This window comes from Scheffersomyces stipitis, chromosome 1, assembly GCF_000209165.1.
Source record: "Scheffersomyces stipitis CBS 6054 chromosome 1, whole genome shotgun sequence".
NCBI classification, from domain to species: Eukaryota; Fungi; Ascomycota; class Pichiomycetes; order Serinales; family Debaryomycetaceae; genus Scheffersomyces; species Scheffersomyces stipitis.
Window position 1 is genome coordinate 1,145,711 of NC_009068.1, and position 20,626 is coordinate 1,166,336.

A 20,626-nucleotide genomic window follows, 5' to 3' on the forward strand; every position below is an offset into this window, starting at 1 on the left:
TTTACTCTACTTTCCTCTGAATTGACAATGCTCCTTTCGACTTAAGAAACACTTAAATCTCGTAATCTGAAGTTCAATTCGCAGCCAGTATCTACCGACTAGCAGGAGCTTACATGCAGTACACGGACTTCAATGAAAGAAATATAGGCATGAAAGTTTGGGTACTTGCAAGCAGACGGGGGAAAAGACAGTACATATGTATAGAGAACATCAACAAGTCAGACAGAGCCCCTTGTTTCAGAACTCCTTCGTCTCCTGGTCCAATGATAGAACAACTAAAGTATAAGAGAAGATCACGTGATTACACTATATGCAGAACTACGGGGTTTGACATTCTACCGATAGCCAACTCCATTTAACATACTAGTGATGGGGTTCATTTTCTCGAGATTGTAAGGCAGAATTGTATCGTCGTTATACGACAGGGAAGAGCTTGTTTGTTCTCGAGAAGAAAGGGACAAACTCCATGCCAAACCTGTGGCTGATACCACGATCGGCTCGGGCCACAGCAAACACCGACTACATCACGTGCAGCGGGCGTTCCACACTTGGAAAGTGCCTGTGGTCATCTGACATGCCCTAATTAGTCCACAACATCCGATCATAGTTAAGGCCCGACAAGAAGAAAAAAAATTGATTATCAGCTCCACACTGTGGATTAGGATTAGCCGTGGACACCTCACAATTAGTTGTTGATATTGCTAGCCAGTTTGGACTGCTCAACTTTGTTTTCTTGAGCTTTGAGCCTCTTAATTTTCACAAATTTTCAAGTTTGAAGAACCTCTCGAATCCTGACAAACTTTCCAACTTCACTTCCAACTTCACTTCCAACTTCACTTCCAAGTTCATTTCCAAGTTCATTTCCAAGTTCATTTCCAAGTTCATTTCCAACATCATTATTCCCTCTACTGTAAATACCCTTTGATTCATGGATTTTTACTACCGCAAGCTGATGGGCAATGGCACTGTTGCCAGCAAGTTCCGCTTGAACAGCATCCAGCTCAATCAGTCCAACATGCGTGTTCACCAGAAAGAGCCTTCTATTAGCAAGAGTCAGAGCCAGATACCAGAAAATGACAATAGACAGATACGAAACCAACATTCAAATGTCTCGAGACAAGAAAAGGTCGCAGAAAACAAAGCCGCTAATAACTCGAATGTAGAAAGAACGCAGGAATCCAAAACGGACTATGTCTCCAGTTCGTCCTCATTGAGCTCTTCTCCAAAACCTAGAAATCCAAGTGTTAGTGCTGAAATAACTAATGTTGGTAACAAAAACAGCAGCAGCAATATTAAAGGCAAATCTATTGACTCTAATGTCAACGTTACGAATGGAGATGCTACTGCTAAGATTGCTACTGATTCAAATAAATACGAATCAAACCTACATACCTTCTACAACAATAATCAAAACCAACAGCCTTCAGAAATCACTTCAAAAATGGCTCTGGAGCCAGCAGATAATTATCCCATAGAAAGTCCCGAAACTCACCACCCCAGCAATTGTATTCGTTGCTATCGGTTGAAGAAAAAGTGTTCCAGACAGTATCCCAAATGTTCTACATGTACCAAAGGGCATTTTGACTGTGAATACGTAACTAGGTCTAACAAACGTAAACGCAGGAAAAAGGCGGATTTGAATAATCTCGAGAACACTATTGATTTAACTCAAAACAGTGACATCGAAAATCAGAATGAAATCGAACCTGATCTTGTAGAACATAGCAACGCTCCTTCGTCTACGATTTTCCATATAGAAGCTACGGGAAAAGATGGTAATGTAGATAAACTGGTTGTGGCACATAAATTAGTATCTGTATCGTCTCTTCTTACCGACGAAACTCCAGATCCTTCAAAATTGGTCTCTACTCATGAATCATCTCGACCTAGAAAAGTTCCCTCAGCTGCCCTTTCAAGTATGGCCAGAAGAACAAGAGAACACAACGAATCACTAGCGGAAAAACTGACTAAGAAGCTCTTCCATCCTCTAAAGACAAACCTCAATGATGATTTCATCACCGTATTACCCATGAAGAACTATATCTCCGCCACATTTGTATACAATTACTTTGAGAATTTTGGCTCCAAATACCCTTTCGTTAACAAGGAAGAATTCATGCAGCGATTTGTAAAGATCGACTTTAACAAGGAGGCTATCGTCAACTTGGATATTTATATGGTAATGAGCATTGGCTGTATCATATATGATTCATATAGCAATGTGCTGCTTTTCGACAAATTCTTCAAGGAATCCATAATAGAGTCTATTGTGGACGGATTAGATTTTACCTTTAACGGACAAAATAGCGAGAAAGAAGAACTTCAAAACTTGGAATTAATAACCCTCCTCACAATCTACAGTATTGCGTCTTTGAACAAACAGAATTGCTGGGCTCTTGTGGGAGTTTTGAATAGATTGGCCCTTCAATTGGATCTATACAAAGCAACGGACAATGTGCGAAAACAGAGACTTTTCTGGTCTATCCACAATATCGAGATGGAATTGAGCTTGTTGCTAAACAAGCCCGCACAGACTCCTCAAGATAAGTTTATCACTTTAGACTACCCATTGAAAAATAAGTATTTTAAATGCGAAGAAGAGGTGCTACTTTCACATGAGATATGGTATGCCAAAATCCAAGAGAAGATTCTTGTATTGCAATTGTCTAACGATGATGACAAACAGAAATTGGTGACATTGTCCTCTGAGATTGAGAAGTGGAGAGTTGGTATAAGTGGAGTGGTTCATCGAGTATATAGAGAATCGCTGCTCTTGAAGAACTATACCGACTTGATCAATTTAAATTACTACTATTTGCTTGTGGAGCTAGATCAACTTTCTCCTAACAAATCCTTCCAATTCACATTACAATTTGTTTCCAACTCGTTTTCAATTCTTACTTCAAATGCAGAAGTTGAAATCGACAACGAAGACCAAAACTCAGGTTCTAAAAAACCAGTAGTACGTTTGTCTTTGGCGTCATCCTTATTTTGGTACAAGAAACTATTTAAAGTCGTCAGGTTCAACATGGATTCCTTAAGCAGGATGATTGCTTCTACAACAACAGTCAAGTTTGACTTTGGAATCAAATTGAACGAATTCAGAAGTAATATTCTGTTGATAACCAACCTCTTGAAATATGTCCAAGGAATCAAACATCTGTACCATTCCAAAGCAGAATCGGATTTGTTTGGACACATTGGAAAAACAGTTGTCTATCTTGAGGAAGTGAACAAGGAGTTGATGATTTTCGATGCTCAGGCAAGTCTGGAAGAGGAGAGAAAGACACTCTCAGAAAAGATTGATGAAATGCGTGACACTATATAGATTAATGAATGGATATTTAATGTGATTATTAATATTGAAATGGCACAGAGGGTTTACAGGTGATACCTCTTCTATTTAGGTGGGTAAGGAACTGATATCTTCAATTCGCAGCCACTATACAACTCTAGTTCCTATCAGAAATTGAGTCCCGAAGCATTTTAATTTTTCTTGCTAGCTAATGACACTTCTTCCTGCCCTGTAAATGCTTTACTAGTAAACAAAGACGAACAATTTGGTTTAGCTATTCGAACATTCACAAATTTTGCCAACTCGCTTAGTTTGCAGATTTAGAGATTGCTTGCGTTTAGTGGATTTGGCTTATGTATTTTGTTATGTCTTTCTTTGCAAGCTTGCTTCGCAACAGGATTCCTCTTACATGCGGGTCTATATTGCATACGAGGTGTTGAATTGACTAGAAAGGTGAAAAGCTAGTTTCTCCTTGAACTAAAATGGATCATTTTGCAACTAGATAGGAACTGTTAAGGGGCTTTTAATGACAGAGAAAACCCCTCAACACAATCGATATATCCTGCATACAGACCCGACTACAGTCGTGAGCGCCCCAATACACTACCTCCAGGTCGAGATCCTGAGATTGACAAACTGTTGCCACCACTTTTCTGTTCATTTCAACAGCAAAAGCACACCACCAGAAACAAGTGCCTCTTGAAAAGCGAAGTTTAGATAATTGCTGGACGTGTTTTTGACTGAGAGAAAAAACGGCTGAAATCAAACGTTTTTGAGAAGAGAAAGATAGATTTAGATTCTCTTTAAGATACTTTAAATCATACAAACCGTAACAGTATCATCTGGTGTTATCTTGCACAGCAAAGACTGATATCTTATACAGCATAAGAAGATCTGTAAAGTTGAATACTTCACAATTGGTTCATACTGTTAGATTATCTTATCATTCATAGGAATTGCGGATTTTCACCAATTTGTATCCATTTCATACAAGCTCAATCATACCATCATAAATCATAACAATGCCGCCTAAAGCAGACTGGGACAAGTACGTCGCGCCAATTGATGACGACGAAAAGAATCAGGAGAAGATCGTTCCCCTTTCGGAGGGAGACATCCAAGTTCTCAAGACATACGGAGCAGCTCCATATGGAGCGCAATTGAAGCAGATCGAAAAGGACTTGAAAGACATCGAAGAAAGAATCAAGGAAAATATCGGTATTAAGGAGTCCGATACGGGGTTGGCTCCTCCACACTTGTGGGATGTCATGGGAGACAAGCAGAGAATGTCTGAAGAACAATCACTTCAAGTCGCTCGTTGCACAAAGATCATTGAAGCTACGACACCTGCTCAGGCTGGTGCCATCCAGAACGCAGACAACAAATCCAAGTACGTGATAAACATCAAACAGATTGCCAAATTCGTCGTGGGATTGGGAGAAAGAGTCTCTCCAACGGATATAGAAGAAGGCATGCGTGTAGGTGTAGACAGACAGAAGTATGAAATCCAGTTACCTTTGCCACCACGGATTGATCCTTCAGTCACAATGATGACTGTAGAAGAGAAGCCTGATGTCACCTATTCAGACGTTGGAGGCTGTAAAGAGCAGATCGAAAAGTTGAGAGAAGTGGTAGAGTTGCCCTTGTTATCGCCAGAAAGATTCGTCAAGCTCGGAATTGATCCTCCAAAGGGTATCTTGCTTTATGGACCTCCCGGAACTGGTAAGACATTATGTGCACGTGCTGTAGCTAACAGAACTGATGCCACTTTCATCAGAGTTATTGGGTCTGAATTGGTGCAGAAGTACGTTGGTGAAGGAGCCAGAATGGTGAGGGAGTTGTTTGAGATGGCCAGAACCAAAAAGGCATGTATCATCTTCTTCGATGAAGTTGATGCTATTGGAGGAGCTCGTTTCGACGATGGTGCTGGTGGAGACAATGAAGTACAAAGAACCATGTTGGAGTTGATCACACAATTGGATGGGTTTGACCCTCGAGGCAATATCAAGGTGATGTTTGCCACCAACAGACCCAACACATTGGACCCAGCCTTATTGAGACCGGGAAGAATTGACAGAAAGGTGGAATTCTCATTGCCTGACTTGGAAGGACGTGCCAACATCTTTAGAATCCACTCCAAGACGATGAGCTGTGAAAAGGACATCAGATGGGAGTTGATCTCAAGATTGTGCCCCAATGCCACCGGAGCTGAGTTGAGGTCGGTGTGTACAGAAGCCGGTATGTTTGCTATTAGAGCCAGAAGAAAGGTTGCCAACGAAAAGGACTTCTTGAAGGCTGTTGACAAAGTCATCAAGGGTAACTTGAAATTCAGCTCTACAAGTCAGTACATGCAATACAACTAGTCCGCTAGATTGGCACTGTTTACGGTGTTATACATTAATGCAAAAATAAGAAACAATACTGTAGAACCTCTAATGAACTGTTACAATGGAATATCAAATGGAGATATATGAAAACTATCTGTTTGTTGAGTATAAGTGTAGTTTTCTGTCTGTAGAATCTACCCGAATAAGTACAAAAACTACGGCTTTATTGACATACATGAGTAGAATTATATTCCTGTGATTATGCTATGACTGCTCCGTAGAACTATGACTAAAATATGAAACCTGAAAGCATTGTAGTATCGAGATGTGACTGTGTCTGTTGGTGGTTGTAGATGGTACATGTGTTTGAGTTTAGTCCATTTATTCCCACCACGAGATACAGCCCATACCATCAGTCTGACACGAGGCAAGCAATGCATAGGGAGGAGCCTTATTGGAGGGTTCTTCCAAACCTATGGCTTCCTCCGAGGACTTAGGCTTGATGTTGACAAAGATCTCTTCTTCGACTCTAAACCTGATCTTCTCGTTAATATCGATAAAAAATTCCGAGTCTTCGTCTGGCTTCCACACCCAGGCTTTCTCCACCGGCTTGAATTCACAGTTTTCAAAGATGTACCTTTTAGGAATGAAGATCTCATCGAAGAAGTCCAACCGGACCTTGATCCCTTCAGCTGAACAGTCTGACACCCATCCAGTGATGATCTCACCTATAAAAGGCTTCCATACTATACATCTGAAACGGACCTCGACATACGAGCCCCCATCGCCTGGCTTCAAAAGTCCATCGTTGATATCGAGAAGATCCCAGATCGTCACCACTAAACCGAGATTCGAAATAATTTTATTGGACAACTTCTTGTTCAACTCGTCGGTGAGTGAATGTTGAATCGGTATGTTGAATGTATGCGGAGGTATACGGACCAAGTCGGTCAATTCCGAAAGTATGAACATTTATAAGTATGTATGGTTTGTAAAGTTCGAGAAGTTCGGAGAGTTTGAAAAGTACGAAAAGCTTGGTAAACTGAAAATCTTAAATATGTTCACTTTGCGCCAAAAATTGGATTGAAATATTCAGTCACTCCACCGGAAATGTGTCTATATATATGCTGGAATAACGGCGAGATCGTGAGACGGATTACAGCTGCTGTTGAATAAACATGTGTTTGCTTGTTGTAGATCTTGTCTTACAACGATGAGCTGAATGAAAAATTTAGCACGTGACTTTCTTTAGATTGGAGATGGCCACTGTAGACTTTATTGATTAAATACTTTACACCGCAGAAGCTCTATATATCTGTCAGACTCGGACATTTGCAACAGGCACAACATGGCTGGACCTTCCAAAAAGGGAGTGGTTAAAACTTCCAAGTCTTCGGACAGGAGAATGGCTGGGGACCGTCAGGCTTCGTCGTACTTGCACAATGCGATAGTCAAGACTGACATCAGAAATACAGATACCACCAGAATTGTTTCGAACTTGCATCTGAAAAACACTGGCAACAACAAGACGGTAAAGAGAAGAGTCGGAGATAAGTCTTGGGAAGACCAGACACTATTGGAGTGGGATCCCAAACATTTCCGACTCTTTGTGGGTAACTTGGGTCCCGATGCCAACGACCAATTGCTCCACAGTGCATTTCTGAAGTATGCTTCTATGAGCAAAGTCAAAGTCCCCGTAGATACCAAGTCGGGGAAGAACAAAGGGTTTGGGTTTGTTGCTTTTGCTGATGCCAACGACTACTTCCAGGCTTTCAAAGACATGAATGGAAAGTACATTGGCCAACATCCGGTGCAGTTGAAGCGAGCAGAAACTCAGATCAAAGCGACGAAGAAAAAGAGATGAAGAAAGATAAAACCCCAGGATACGGGTGAGATGCATCAAGGAAAACAATAGTTGTATGGAGTTTCGCAGATAAATGTTAAGAACCATAAGAACCATAAGAACCAAATCAGTTTTTCCAGTAAGCATGCATTTATCCAGAAGTGATGCTGATTTCACTTTAGATGCCGTGGTATTGTTCTTGATTATCTAGTAGAATGGGACTTCTCCATTTTCATCCGAATTCGAAAGAATAGGCTAACTTCTATGACGAAACAGCAAAAGTAATGCTCCTATTTCACGTTCTGGCACACTAAGATAGTTTTATGAGCGCAAATATAGCAGATAAGTCTTAATAGAGCCCAGGAGTACTTTTGAGCACCACAACTCTGCATTTTGCCCTTTATTAATGGCTATTTAATGGCATTCAGTTGTCTATAGAATAATACACGTCACGTGACAATTTTTCAGTATATCGAATTTTTCACTAGTTGTGAACTGATATTTCAAGTAGCTCTTTTCTTATAACACATCATGTACTTGTTGCGAGTTGGAGCTCGAGTTGGAGCAGTCGGCTTCAGAGCATCTTCTTGTTCGTCAGTTATTTTTACAGCTTCGTTCGTGCGGTTCAAGCTGAACTTGCCTCAAGACTTCAATCCCAAAAAGAGCTTACCCTCGCAAGGAGAATGGAAAAACTTGAAGCAACATATTCCTGGTGAATCTGTTCAGACCAACGAGATCAGAGATCGTATCCCCAAATTTCCCTTGGGTAAGGAGACGGTGCCGACATTATTGCCTAGACCAGGAGTGCCACAGGTTGGGCCGAAATATACTTTCCGTCAAGTGATTCAGATATTGAAGAATAAGACCGAACCCGAATTGATCTACGAGAGTGAACCTCACAGATTGTATTTTCTTGCCTGTTTCTGTTGTGCTATAGTTTTCACTGTGTACGGGTTCGTTTTGGCAGAATATGCCTGGTTCCAGGCCAATAAGGATTACGAAGAAAATGTAGAGGAAAAGAATGAAGTGATCAGAAAGAGAGAATGGGTTTTGTCGTTGTTTAAAAACTCAGTTTTTAGTGTGGTAATGTTAGCAGCAGCTGGGGCTTTTGCTAAGTTCCCCACCAGATTGATTAGAAGAATGCACTACTTACCTGGACCTGTTGAACATATCAAGTTTTCTACGTATCCGTTGATTCCTGGAAGACCCACGCCTGTCTTCACCGTCCCATTGGAGCATTTGACTAGAAAGCATACTGCCAGAGTTTGGACCGGTAAGGGTTTCTATGGCACTGCTGATAACTCACTATTCTTCTTTGTGTTAAAGGAAGCTATCAACGGTTCCAAGAAGAGCAGAAGTTGGGTTGTCGACAGAAAGGGGTTCTTTTGGTCCGATGGAAGAGTGTTTGACTACTTGTTTGGAAAGGAATCGATTGCTGAGGCTGAGGCCGGTATTCCCTATGATGAACAGATCGGTATAGTCAACCGTGAATTGAAGAAAAAAAGAAAGCAGTTGAAGGAAGAACATGGTTTTTTTTACAAATGGAAGTTGGGAGCTAAGGATATGAAGCAGGACATCGACACTGCAACCAACTACGTCAAAACTTTGAACGAAAACAGAAAGACCAAGAGTAAGAAGACTTTGCCTAAGGGAAAGAAGCAGTAGGAGTGAACTTGTAAATATCTGTAAATAGAAATTGAAAATAGCATTATAAACCTCCAAAAAATACGTGCTTATAAACCAGGTTACCCATACAACAAAGTGAATAGATAAATTGAATACAAATTTTTAGTATACTAATACAAGCATTTGTTGTTTTGCCTAGAAACGTATTTCCATTTATGTAAATTTTGCAACCAATTGCACGGATTTATCTTTTCGGTGTTGTTTTCTATATCCAAAATTTAACCTACGCACATGAGTGGGGAATATCAACTTCATTTTTTTACAGTTATGGATCAGAGTTTTTCCGAATTACAGTTAAGGACTGAGATCTGTCAGATCTAGAGTTGACGAAAAAAATAACAGATGTCGTCTAGCCCAAAAAGTCGTGGAAATAGTGACATTTATCAACATCTTGGATCCAACCCCGCAATCCATTTTGACAGATTTGATAATTCAGACTCATCTATAAAAAGGCAGGAAATTAGGAAGAAATTCATCTGTAAAGAATTCAATTGTGACATACAAGTGACTGGTAAGTCTTCACTATAGAACCAAAGTCGAGAAACCACAAGATGACTGAACTAAACATCGATTTGCATTCTTTACCAGATCATTGTGTGCAATTTATACTAGACCTCTTATCATTCCGTGTACTCCAGAGCTTAGCTTCGAATGGCACTTCGCCATTTCAAACTAAAATATTGAGGTCAATCTACAAAGTAGTAGACATAGGCTACGGGTACAACCGTAAACTTGACTTGGAATACCTAAAGCTGCATGAACTCTTCGGCTCGAGAAACGAAATATCAGCGCAGCTTAAGTCATGTCAAGCATTCCAACAACTTCTAGACCTGAATCGCCAAATTCGTGTTCAGGAGGTGCGTATAATGTCCGTGCCAGCTCCTAGATTCATTCCCAACCTTCATGAATTGGATTCAGTGGAAAGGATTTTCGTCAACTTGGCTAACTTGGATAACTTCAGAAAGGGAGAGAGAAACGCCTTGAGATACCTTCCTGACAACGTGTATATGGTGGTAACAGATTATTATCCAGAAATGCTATTTCCACAAAACCTTAGGAAACTTGAATTGTCGTTATGGGACGCGATGACTGTCGAAAACCTACCACCTAGGTTACAGTTTTTGTCTATTGCACAACGTAGCGGAGAACCACTGATGTCTTTACAACAACTTGGACGTTTACCTCAGACGCTCAAACATCTCATACTTCTAAACTGCATTGATATGAGCCATGAAGATGGCGAATGCAAGTTAGACTTGCCTCTTTCATTGTGCGCCCTTAAGATCTCAACTGGTTATTCCGGCAATGCTTGTCTAGACATTTCCCATTTGAAAAACTTGCAAAGATTCAGTGTTTATTTACCTGTCTTGCCATTGTCCTTCTTCAAATTGCCACCTCTGATTTTGAAACTATGCTATGAATCCGAAAGGGGGTTGTCTTGTTCGGAACAGATCAGTAAGCTTAGTCTTTTGAATAATGTTCAGCTCCAGCTTGGTAATGTTAAATCAAAAATACGCTTTTCAAATAGTGTCAACAATGTGTGTCTAAAGTCAGGTCGCTTCGGTTCCAAGCCTGTAGGGGATTGTATAGAGCTTCCAGAACAATTGAAATTCCTTGAGTTCCAGAATTGTTCAGGCTTACGACTTACCAGTAATCACGCATACATGACCTCTTTGACTATATTTTCCTGTAAAGTAATATCATTACCAGTGATAGATAGTTTGAAAACCTTGAAAATTATTAATCTTAGAAACCAAATTAAGTTTTGGGATACCATAGATAAGTACTTTCCAGAGTTGTTGTGGTTGGAGGTCGAGAATTCTCAATTAGAATCAGTTCCGCTGATACCATGCCAACTAGAGACTCTTATATTAGACCACAACCTAATTCAGGAGTTCCACCTCCGTGTACCACCTAGTCTAACCAGTATATCCATGGTTAGCAATATCTTGAAGACATTCATAGTTTCTGGTCCCAGCAACTTGAAAAAGATAGATATTCAAATGAACCGGTTTCTGGAATTGTCGCATTCACGCCTACAGCTCCCTTCCAGTCTTTGTGAATTGGACATGAGTGCTTGCAAGATATTTTCAGTGAGTGAAGGGTTTACCTTTCCAGACAACATTTGTGTCCTCTCGCTACGAAATAACAGTATTCTTAATTTGGACAGTATCTTGTCGAAATTGCCACTCCGCATAGTTTATCTAGACGTCAGTACACAATTTAGAATTTTCAATCCAAGAAAAAACGAAAAGAGAACCACTGTGAAGAGCAAGACACTTTGGAATGTGGATCTAGATGGTGCCCTCCTTGGGCTCTCCATCAACTGGGCGGATTGTCCCAACTTACAATACATTAGTATGAGTGAAAACTACTTGGGAGACATCGACTTGAAGGATTTTCCGCTGTCTCTCAAGGGCATCAAGCTTTCCTATACTACAATTAATAAACTCGAAGGTGACTTTGAGAACTTGACCAATTTGATTGAAGTTGACTTGACCAATTGCGAGGGGCACCTAGGCAAAGATATCGAAAACAACACTAAGAAGTTTGGCCCCATGGTGTTGGTAAGTCCTACGCGTTAGAGGTTTTTGCAACCGCAACATAATATTATTTATCTAAATTGTGCGATTGTAGCACAAAGCAGCCACCAGCTTAATTCCGAAACCGCATTTGCCCACCGTCCAAACCTACAGAATGGATTTACAAATGTGCGATTATGAGCCCCTGTTATTTGCTGTTTCTTCTTGGTTCTCAGTATTTGTCAATTTGTATAGCCAGTTCAATAAAGACGAGATACATCTATTAATAGCGTTAAATAATCCGTCCGCAGATGTATTTTTCTGCTGAAAGATATGAGGTGCATACAGGAATCTGTGAGATTCTAGAATCAGCGCAACGTGCTTGACACGCGACATTTATCCCTTCAAGGGATGTCGTCATGGGAGCAACAATCGACAGCGACATAGACAAGCGGAACACATTCTTGGATACGAGCAACCGAGCCAACTTTGAAACTCCGAGTGTCGTATTGGCTGCTGTCCACTTGTTCACTGCCGTAGTCTGGAGAGTATACCTTTTTCACACCTGCAAATGCTTCGGCGAGTTGGGAAAGTCGTCATTCCCCGCCGACGATGTCGTCCCACAAAAAGCAAGTCTGAAATCGAGTCCAGGCTATGGAGCGGCCAGGAATGTCGTGGTGGCAATGGCTACCTGGCCATAGTTAAAAATGTCGCAGTGAAAAGTGACTGTATATAGGCGTTGTAGACTCACCGACGCCAACGCTGTTAACTATGGCGGTTGCCGAGCCCATCCCCTCTTGTCAACCGTATCCCTTATCATCCGCACGACATTGATTTGCGCACGCCCATCTCAGCGCCGCCCACCGACGACATCAACCAGATGTAGCCAGATATAATCTTCTTCCGACAGACTTTTATGGAGTTGAAAGTAGTCAGTTTTTTTTCAGACTTTTCTGGTTTTTCGCCATTCTCCTTTTGTCTGTCCGCCAACCGTACGGGTATAATTCGTTGCCCACAGACCCTTCTTCTGCTACCAGACGACAACCTTGTCCATACTGCTTCACTTGTTACGTTCACGTGAGCTTTCCCCGTCTCCGCCCCCTTTTTTCAGACCCGTCTCGGTTGTAACTAGAAGTTTCTACCGTCCTTAAGACTTTTTTTCCAAGTCTGACTCTACGGATTGCTTACAGTGTCTGTCTGCGACCCCTAACTTCGCCTTCAATTGCCTGTAGAGTCTGGAACTCTGTTCAGACATTATCTGAGAAAGTGCTGCAGAAAGTGGCGACCTGTAGTTTTCCAAATTGTCTGTGAAGTCGTCTGAAATTTTTCACATTTCTTTCAGCATCTCCAGCTCATCTCCTAATAAGTGCTATTATTTCCAGCGAACTGATTGGATTCTGGGTATATTCCGAATCGCAAAGCTATCGTTGAATAAGCGTGATTTTTTTCAGTAGACACAACTGAAAATTCGACCATTACAGGTCATAGAGAACGAAACATCGCTGAAATACCATTGAAACACATTGAAACATCATAGAAAGCACAGTTTTCATTCTGATACCACTGAATTTAGAGATCAGCACATCATAAACTCATAAACCTATAAATACTATATTTCATCATGGCTGCCAGCTTAAGAGAAGTTAAGATTCACACCAAAAGGAAGCTCAACGAGCTTGAGGACATCACAAACTCTACGCCTTCCAAAACTAGGAAGCACAAGAAGACCAGGGTGTCGTTCAACTCTAAGAATCAGAGCCAAAATGAGAATCACCACCATCATCACCATCACCATCATAAGCTCCAGGCTCCGCCTTCGCCACCCCCTCAACAAAGATCCCCTTCGCCAACAGATCTGACTACTTCTTCACCCAAATCTCGTTCTAAGTCCGTCTCTTTTGATTTGCCGGATTCAGACAAGACCTACGAGAACTCTCCTTTGCTTACTCCAAAGGACGAAGACGACGATAATGATGTCTTTGACGAACATAATGATGACAACACGTACAATAACAATAATAATGATACTATTAATACTGATATTAATATTGACAACGAAGAACAAATGATAAAAGTGAAAGAAAATGAAACTGAAGACTCAGTTTCAGCTTCTACTTTGAATTCTTCTATAACTTCAGAATCGAAGGAATCTCTCTATTCTGACCTCAACACAAACCCGGACTACATAGCCCTCACTGCCAGTCACCGTTTGTTGGACACAACTAAAGACCGGATCTCGGCCGAAATCGTGTCGTTGGCAAAGTTGCGAGACTTCCACGCCAATAACGACAACAGAGAGGAGATCATCGACTTCTTCATGAAGCTTTTGCATAACGACTTGGACTTGCCCAGCCCTACTCCTGTCGTCAGATGCCCCCTTGTGGATTGGTCCAAGTACCACTCCAACTTGGCGGGTGTTTCCAGGGACTTTGAGAACCAGTTGAACCAGTGCGATAAGAGAATCGCCAGCTCAACTTCTCTCTACCGGTCCTTGCATTTGTTTGATAAATCCAGCAAGTAATTGTTGGAGCTAACAACAAAAGACCCTAATCTTGCCATCTTTTCCCTTATTGTGTTACTATACTTTACGCTCGTTCCTTCTGTTCTTATCATATCCTCATATCATACCATGCATGTGCTAATCAACATACGGTGTTTCATCGTTTGTTGATCGTCGTATGTTCTTAATGTCCTTGTTGTTTCTTTGTTTGCTAGCTAGTTTGTTTTCTCGTTGCTGTAACTGTGTTCCAGGATTGCAAAATTTATACGTCTCTTCGGAGATTGGTTGTTTATAGTCGCCACAGACGTGGTATATAGTTCTCTGTCGTATCTACTATTAATGAATATAGAAGTCTCGTTTTTTGACTTTCTCATATTGTTAATTAATATTGATAAAATTAGTGGATTTCGCAGCCGTTTATCTTGCAGGCTGCATAGAATTACGTCAGAGAGATGTCAAATTGAAGTCAATTATACAGCTGATTATACGAGTTGTAATTAATGAAAAGAGCACACTATTTCAGAGAACTATCCGAACATGCTAGCTCTATTATCTTTATCCAACACTACTTTGTGTTCACTTCGCTTGTCACTTTATTGTCTTTTTATTGTCTTTTTGAAAATACGTATATAGCCTTCTTTATCACTTTTTCTATATAGCCTTTCTTGAAATCACCTTTCTAAATATTCCCATATAATCCTTCTAATAAAACACCTTTTACACCAGTGCTTATTCACATCAACCATATAGATATAGTATGCTTAACCTTCCTATTCTCTTCGAGATTTATTACCTTGATATTCAAATGAATATTCATCTTTTACTGTACAATATTCTACTGAGTATCTCCACTGAATCCTACGACAAATCTTCCCAATTACTAGTACGGATTAATTCTCTTTATTGTATCTTTACTACATAGACTAGAAGACCGTCACTACAACGCTGAGGTCTTTTTGGCACCAGTACCCACGTCGGCACCGTCTTCATCTTCACTGTCTGTCACCAAAAACGCATCAGAGTTTGCAGGAACATCTGACTCAAGAGGTTGCCACTTTTTTGCTGGTGTTCTGGCGGGAACAGCAGTAGGAGTGTCTGATTGTGGTTCTGGAGGCAACTGTTTATCTACCAGAGTTCTCTTGGGCAACGCAGGCTGTTCCTCAGTGTCGTTATCGTTCAAACTGATTCGGTTATGGAAGTCGTGCGAGATGATCTCGGGATCTTCGTCAAACCGAGATCCAGCTTTACCTCTGTTTTCACCAAAAGAAGACCCACCTAAAGCACCAAAGAGTTTGGGGTTCTGTTTCTCATGCAGCTGTTGGTCGTTTCCACCGTCAAACTTCTTGGCCAAACCGCTGACCCAGCTGTTGAGTGTCGTTTTTGCCTCTTCAAAGCCTTGCGAAAACGTGTCCTTGATCTGGTCGAATTCGTCAGGGCTGTTGTCAAACTCTTTTGGATCGCGGTATTCTTTACGTTGCTTACGTTCGGAATGGCGCCTTCTTCTTTCTTTTTCTTCCTTCTCGAATTCCTTTTGCAACCGTCTGGCTAACAACTCGTCGTCGGTGATGGTAGCAGATGCTGGCTTTGCAGCAATTGACGCAGATCCTGCGATAACAGGCTCGGCAGGAATTGGGATCTCGGGCTTGAACGATGGATCGGAAAGGTACAACAACGCATTGAACGCAGGATCCACATTTCCCTGCGATGCAATCAAGACGGCAGTCACGATCTTTTCCTCAATGGCAGGGAAAGCATCCTTCAACTCGTTGGTGATTTTCACGAGAGGGTCAACAGGTCTGGGAGGAGGTGGAGGACCTGCGTCTTCCTCTGCATCATCGATGGGAATGGCTTCTGTGGCAGTCTCTGTTGTGTCTGGTTTCCCAGATTCGTCAGTTTTTGCTGCAATTGGGTCGTCTAAGGGGATTTCGGTGGATTCTTCTAGTTCTTCTTTTGCAGCTTTGGTGGCGGAATTGCCTGATTCGTCTAAATCGACAGGCTCGTTGGCTACAACCTTCAATTCCTTGGTATACTTGGACATTGCGTAGATCTGAACACGGTAGATGGGAGGTCAAAAGTCAGAAAGAGAAGAAGTAAAAAGACGGAACAAATAATTACAATTGTGTGGATGTAGAGACACAGAAATGAATTTATATTTAATTCATATTAAGGATTGTTGCGACTATCCAGATGTGATCAGCCTACTCCAGATACTGGGGCTGAGTGGGCTGATATGTACGCGGAAAAGGGGAGGTCGCAGTCGCGAGCGGCTGAGAATTGGAGAGGTACTGGGGAGGTCTGTGGATTTTCTGTGGTAATTCTGTGGTAATTCTGTGGTGTTTGCGCGGAATCTCTGCGTAAATTTGATACTCATACAGAGTACTAGTTAGGGTGGAATTGAGCTGTCCCAGAGTTGTCTTTTTATACGAAAAAGCTACTGTGAAATTGATAGCCAGAAAGAAGAATTCTTCATCGCTACTCTACTGAGCTGCGTTGAACGATCCTTTTAATTCTTCTGCTGGGAATAGCGATGGCTTTTGGTTCGTCAAGTTCCCTTGTAGAAGAATGTCGTTTATATTCAACAATGTCGCACTCTCTTCTCTAGCATGTCGCCTCTGCCCTACTAAAGAAATTTTTATCCATTCTCTATTTATAAAATTGTTTTCCTTTCTTCTTCAGATAGTAAATTTTAATTTCTCCGACCATTAGATAGAGCTTTGCACCATCTTCTCTATTGGTGCAGAGTGTGGACAGCGGAGGCAAATCGACGGACTTGCAACTTACTTTTGTTTGTATTTGACCCTGTGTTTAGATACTCTGGTTGCAAGTTCTACATTTAGTTAGTTCAACAGCATAGCAGTAGAAGCTTCTAGTGAAGATCGTAGAAAAATTAAGGAATTCAAGCCAAAAGGATCTTGTGAAGACAGCAATTGACGGCATGCCGACTTTCATCTCGTAGAATAGGTTGAAGACAGGCCAATTTCATTACCAGTTCAGTTTCTCTCGGCTCTGTAGTGGCAAGTCCGTTCTCGTTGGTTGTATTTGAAGCTCTGTGGTGCTGATACGCTAGTCACTAACTTGATTATATTAGTTTAGATCATCTGGTACCACAATTAGTTCTCAGTCTACTGACTCGTTCTACATCTTTTCCACCTTCTTTCAATCTATGTGTATTAACTAAGATAAAGCCATCTGTTTCCAGACGAGAAATGGTAATGCGAGAAAGCCTCGCAATCGTAAGAGATGAATGTTTTAGTCGTAAATGCAGTTGTGGTCCAGCACGCTTCCTGTAGCACTGCTGGATCCGTTGTGTCTTTGCTGGCAGATTAAAAGTTATAGGCTATGATTAAACAGGTTCACTTATTCAAGTTGAGTTCATTTGATTTCCATACGATCATTTTATCTTAGTTTTTGAAAATCATTGAATTTCATTTTAAATTCATTCATTTTGCTCATCTCGTCTCTTTTATCTTTCAGCTTAGTCGTTTAGCTCAACTCGGCTCTTCTTTGCTCCTTGACTTGTTTCAATTCTTGTTGTCTTCTGATGAAGTCCAAGTTTTCACATTCTTCCCATGAGTGCTTGTCATGCTTGCAATCCACAGAAGAGTTAGCAGATTGTCTGATAAGGCATGTGTGGTAGAGTGCGAAGTAGGCAGCACATCTGTCTCTCCAACGTAAGGGAACTTTGTACTTTTGCAAGTCGTCTTCAGAAACTGTTTAGATTGTTGTTAGTACTAATATTCTCATGAATAAATAGCTCTTGAAATGCGTTTTCAGCTCAAAAAAAAAGACAAGATTACTTACGAAGTGGTGGAAACTCGGTAACTGACATGGTGCTATGGACAAACTCTCTAATAAACCTAAATGGCGGCTCTATCTAAAGATTCTGTACTAATCTGAATTCTATATTGCATTGGATTTTCCAGTCCGCTTTTTTTCCGGCCAATAAAATTTCGCCCATAGAGACATAAGCATTCTATATACAGGATATCGAAAGCATTCTACAACCAACTATTAGGACAACTATTGGTGATTTGAAGGAACAGAAAGGAGCCTAATGAAGATATAAATATGTATGGGTACAACAGAATGTAGCATGGAATAGAGTTGCTTTTTTCTGTCTCGAAAATCGGGCGTCCTACGGTCAGCTGGTGCTGAAATTGACAATACTCGAGCTTAAAAAGTGTACATTGAAAATGTAGGTAGAGTCTGTGAAAAACTCTGGATGCTAAATATATAAACAGTGAAGAAGTGAGTATCAAGCTGGAAAAGTCGAACGGCGGTGTAGTATTTAGAAATTGTAGTTGTGGAATCGTTTCTGATATCAAGACAATAGTGGGATATCAAGAGTCAAGTGATAATGATTGGGAAGAAAACTGTTACAATCTGTAATTTATACCAGTTCAAGATTCTTGATCCTTTGAATTTGCATTATTTTAACTTTTCGTTGTCTTTCATTGCCAATTATTTTCTTCAAATCTTCAATATATCCTCAATTTCAAATCTTGATGCTTTCGTATCCTCGATTCTCTGCGAAAGGGATTCATAACAATTCAAAAGTTTCGTCCATATATACTCCATTGCATTCAAACTTCCTCCTTAAACTTGACTTGGTCTTGCACTCTTTTTCTCCCTAGTGGGCATGCTTGGTGTGTGCATCAAGTCTTTCTTTCAATGCCAAATACTGGCACTTGTAGAACTCGTCCTTAGACTTGGAACAGAATGAAGTACCCTTGTCAAGACACTTGTAGTATGTAATCAAATGGGCAGCACATTTGTCTCTGTGGATGAATGGAACTTTATGTTCGTCCAATTCTGCTTGTGGTGCTGAAATTGAATGTTAGTATAAATCCTATAAGGTCTCAAAAATCTTATTCAAGCGTGATTAAAGACGGGAAAAAGTGTGCTACTTACGAATGGCAGGATACTCGTACTTCTCAGAATGTTCAGCAGTCATTTCGGCTTCTATATGTATTGTTTTGGGAGAATCTCAAACGGTACAACCAGATTCAAGATTTCAACTCTCACAGCTGAGTTTTGGCATTTCTCATTTCAGTATCGAAATCCTGCATATACTCCACAAAAATGAGAAAAAAATAACTGCCGGTCCCAGGAATCGAACTTGGGTTTCTTCGGCCACAACGAAGTGTACTAACCACTATACTAGACCGGCTAATTGGTTGAAGACAAAAATGGTCAAAAGAAATCTGAGCTGTAAAAATCACGCCATAAATGTCACGTGCAGAGGAAAATCGACTTTTGGCCGACTTTGGGCCGATAATTCTATTGGTATTTGATCATATCAATCAGGGTTTTTATCTTTGACTTTCCTCCAAGGATGTGGTATGGTTTAGAGGATCATTTAATATCGAAGCAAGCTACTCTTTTTACGACAAATGCCATCTCGTAAAAAAAAGTTCGAACATCCGTACTGCAGTACATTATGTGCTGGCGAGAGACTACAGTCTCTCACAAGAGGAAGTGTTCAATTCTGAACTTTCGGGAATTGAAAAGAATCTGAAGCTTTTAAAGATGAGGCTCTATCTGAGCTTCAAGTTCAATGACAGGGATGAATGCATTGCTTTTTGAATGGATCACCGTTCAACTCCTTGGCGAATCATAAATCATCTCTTCTTGCCTCTTTATAACCTTTTCATCTGGAAAGAAGATCTTAGACAAGTTTTCTATTGTCTTACTTGCGTAGCCATCTGGCTGTTTTTCTTTCCAGAATCGATTTTTGAACAAAACCAATTCCTCAGATTTTCACCAGATTTTCACCAGCTTAACCCAGTGCCGTCCACTGCATTAAATTCCACGAATTTTTGCGATAATGACCTGACTGAGGAGCCATTTCCTTTTCCATAGTCATCTTCTAAGCCCTCTGCGACTATATATTGTCGGGATCCAAAAATAACATTGGAGCTAAAGTTTAACATCTGAAATTCGGCTCGTCCGAGTTTGTCTTAAGCTTTTTAGCAACTGTCTCTAAAAATTATTGAGGCACGTGAGAATAGAAGCAAAAAGTCCCAACAAAAGCCTAGCTACACTAAACCGGCAAATCTTGGAAGCGATCGAATTTTAAATGCCTTTTTTAAAATCTTTACATTGTAGTATCTTCGGCGTTTCCAGAGCAAAACTAAATTGTTGCACTTGTCTTTCAGGCTGAGACTCGAGCGCAATTGAGGTAGCAGCTCGTTAGTCCCGGGCTAGTGGTAGCTAAGGCTGCACTTCTCGACATGGTACATGATGCATATGACACTCACAGGAGCGGTTAATCTCCATACAGGATACACCATTTGCAAACGCCCGGCTCTAGTCTCCTTAATGGGGGTATCCAACCAAACAGCAGTAGCTCCCGGTCGTGGTTTAAGGTCTAGAGCAAGAAAAAAGCTTGATCTGCAATCTGTGTCTGCCTTTACGTCGGCATGAGAGCAGAACAGAGTGCTCCGTGCGTTC

The 20,626-nt window shown here is 40.9% G+C and overlaps 10 protein-coding genes across 10 annotated transcripts; 6 read left to right on the forward strand and 4 right to left on the reverse strand. All coding sequences in view use genetic code 12, as the record gives it.

Annotated features, from left to right (window-relative positions):
• Positions 1-928: 928 nt before the first annotated feature.
• STB6 (SIN3 binding protein) lies at positions 929-3,145 on the forward strand (the record flags this gene model as incomplete). Its single annotated transcript, XM_001387412.1, has 4 exons — positions 929-1,019; positions 1,122-1,192; positions 1,454-1,676; positions 1,758-3,145. Coding segments are annotated over 4 exons (1,773 nt in total), but the record flags the coding sequence as incomplete, so codon positions are not given.
• Positions 3,146-3,977: 832 nt separating this feature from the next.
• Positions 3,978-5,708, forward strand: RPT1 (protease subunit component). Its single transcript, XM_001387413.1, has one exon. The coding sequence runs from the start codon at positions 4,318-4,320 to the stop codon at positions 5,656-5,658; it is 1,341 nt and encodes a 446-aa protein (XP_001387450.1). The 5' UTR covers positions 3,978-4,317; the 3' UTR covers positions 5,659-5,708.
• A 295-nt stretch (positions 5,709-6,003) lies between these two features.
• RPC25 (subunit of RNA polymerase III) lies at positions 6,004-6,594 on the reverse strand (the record flags this gene model as incomplete). The annotated part of the gene is made up of 1 exon (XM_001387828.1): positions 6,004-6,594. One exon carries the CDS (start codon positions 6,592-6,594, stop codon positions 6,004-6,006), a length of 591 nt encoding a protein of 196 aa, XP_001387865.1.
• Positions 6,595-6,985: 391 nt separating this feature from the next.
• YDB2 (RNA-binding protein) lies at positions 6,986-7,480 on the forward strand (the record flags this gene model as incomplete). The annotated part of the gene is made up of 1 exon (XM_001387414.1): positions 6,986-7,480. A coding segment is annotated over one exon (495 nt), but the record flags the coding sequence as incomplete, so codon positions are not given.
• Positions 7,481-7,996: 516 nt separating this feature from the next.
• PICST_28414 (hypothetical protein) lies at positions 7,997-9,130 on the forward strand (the record flags this gene model as incomplete). Its single annotated transcript, XM_001387415.1, has 1 exon — positions 7,997-9,130. One exon carries the CDS (start codon positions 7,997-7,999, stop codon positions 9,128-9,130), a length of 1,134 nt encoding a protein of 377 aa, XP_001387452.2.
• Positions 9,131-9,702: 572 nt separating this feature from the next.
• PICST_28415 (hypothetical protein) lies at positions 9,703-11,736 on the forward strand (the record flags this gene model as incomplete). The annotated part of the gene is made up of 1 exon (XM_001387416.1): positions 9,703-11,736. One exon carries the CDS (start codon positions 9,703-9,705, stop codon positions 11,734-11,736), a length of 2,034 nt encoding a protein of 677 aa, XP_001387453.2.
• Positions 11,737-12,673: 937 nt separating this feature from the next.
• FKH3 (hypothetical protein) lies at positions 12,674-14,555 on the forward strand. Its single transcript, XM_001387417.1, has 3 exons — positions 12,674-13,405; positions 13,430-13,564; positions 13,628-14,555. The coding sequence occupies exons 1-3, from the start codon at positions 13,295-13,297 to the stop codon at positions 14,192-14,194; spliced, it is 813 nt and encodes a 270-aa protein (XP_001387454.2). The 5' UTR covers positions 12,674-13,294; the 3' UTR covers positions 14,195-14,555.
• Positions 14,556-15,058: 503 nt separating this feature from the next.
• Positions 15,059-16,211, reverse strand: CUE5 (potential CUE domain protein (found in proteins involved in binding ubiquitin- conjugating enzymes and those in the IL1 signal transduction pathway); the record flags this gene model as incomplete). Its single annotated transcript, XM_001387829.1, has 1 exon — positions 15,059-16,211. The coding sequence occupies one exon, from the start codon at positions 16,209-16,211 to the stop codon at positions 15,111-15,113; it is 1,101 nt and encodes a 366-aa protein (XP_001387866.2).
• Positions 16,212-17,326: 1,115 nt separating this feature from the next.
• On the reverse strand, positions 17,327-18,019 carry NBM8 (NADH-ubiquinone oxidoreductase B18 subunit (Complex I-B18) (CI-B18)). The gene is made up of 2 exons (XM_001387830.1): positions 17,975-18,019; positions 17,327-17,883 (listed from the first exon to the last, which is right to left on the reverse strand). The coding sequence occupies exons 1-2, from the start codon at positions 18,000-18,002 to the stop codon at positions 17,657-17,659; spliced, it is 255 nt and encodes an 84-aa protein (XP_001387867.1). The 5' UTR covers positions 18,003-18,019; the 3' UTR covers positions 17,327-17,656.
• Positions 18,020-18,341: 322 nt separating this feature from the next.
• On the reverse strand, positions 18,342-19,132 carry PICST_80638 (hypothetical protein). Its single transcript, XM_001387831.1, has 2 exons — positions 19,085-19,132; positions 18,342-18,997 (listed from the first exon to the last, which is right to left on the reverse strand). The coding sequence occupies exons 1-2, from the start codon at positions 19,125-19,127 to the stop codon at positions 18,804-18,806; spliced, it is 237 nt and encodes a 78-aa protein (XP_001387868.1). The 5' UTR covers positions 19,128-19,132; the 3' UTR covers positions 18,342-18,803.
• Positions 19,133-20,626: the final 1,494 nt, after the last annotated feature.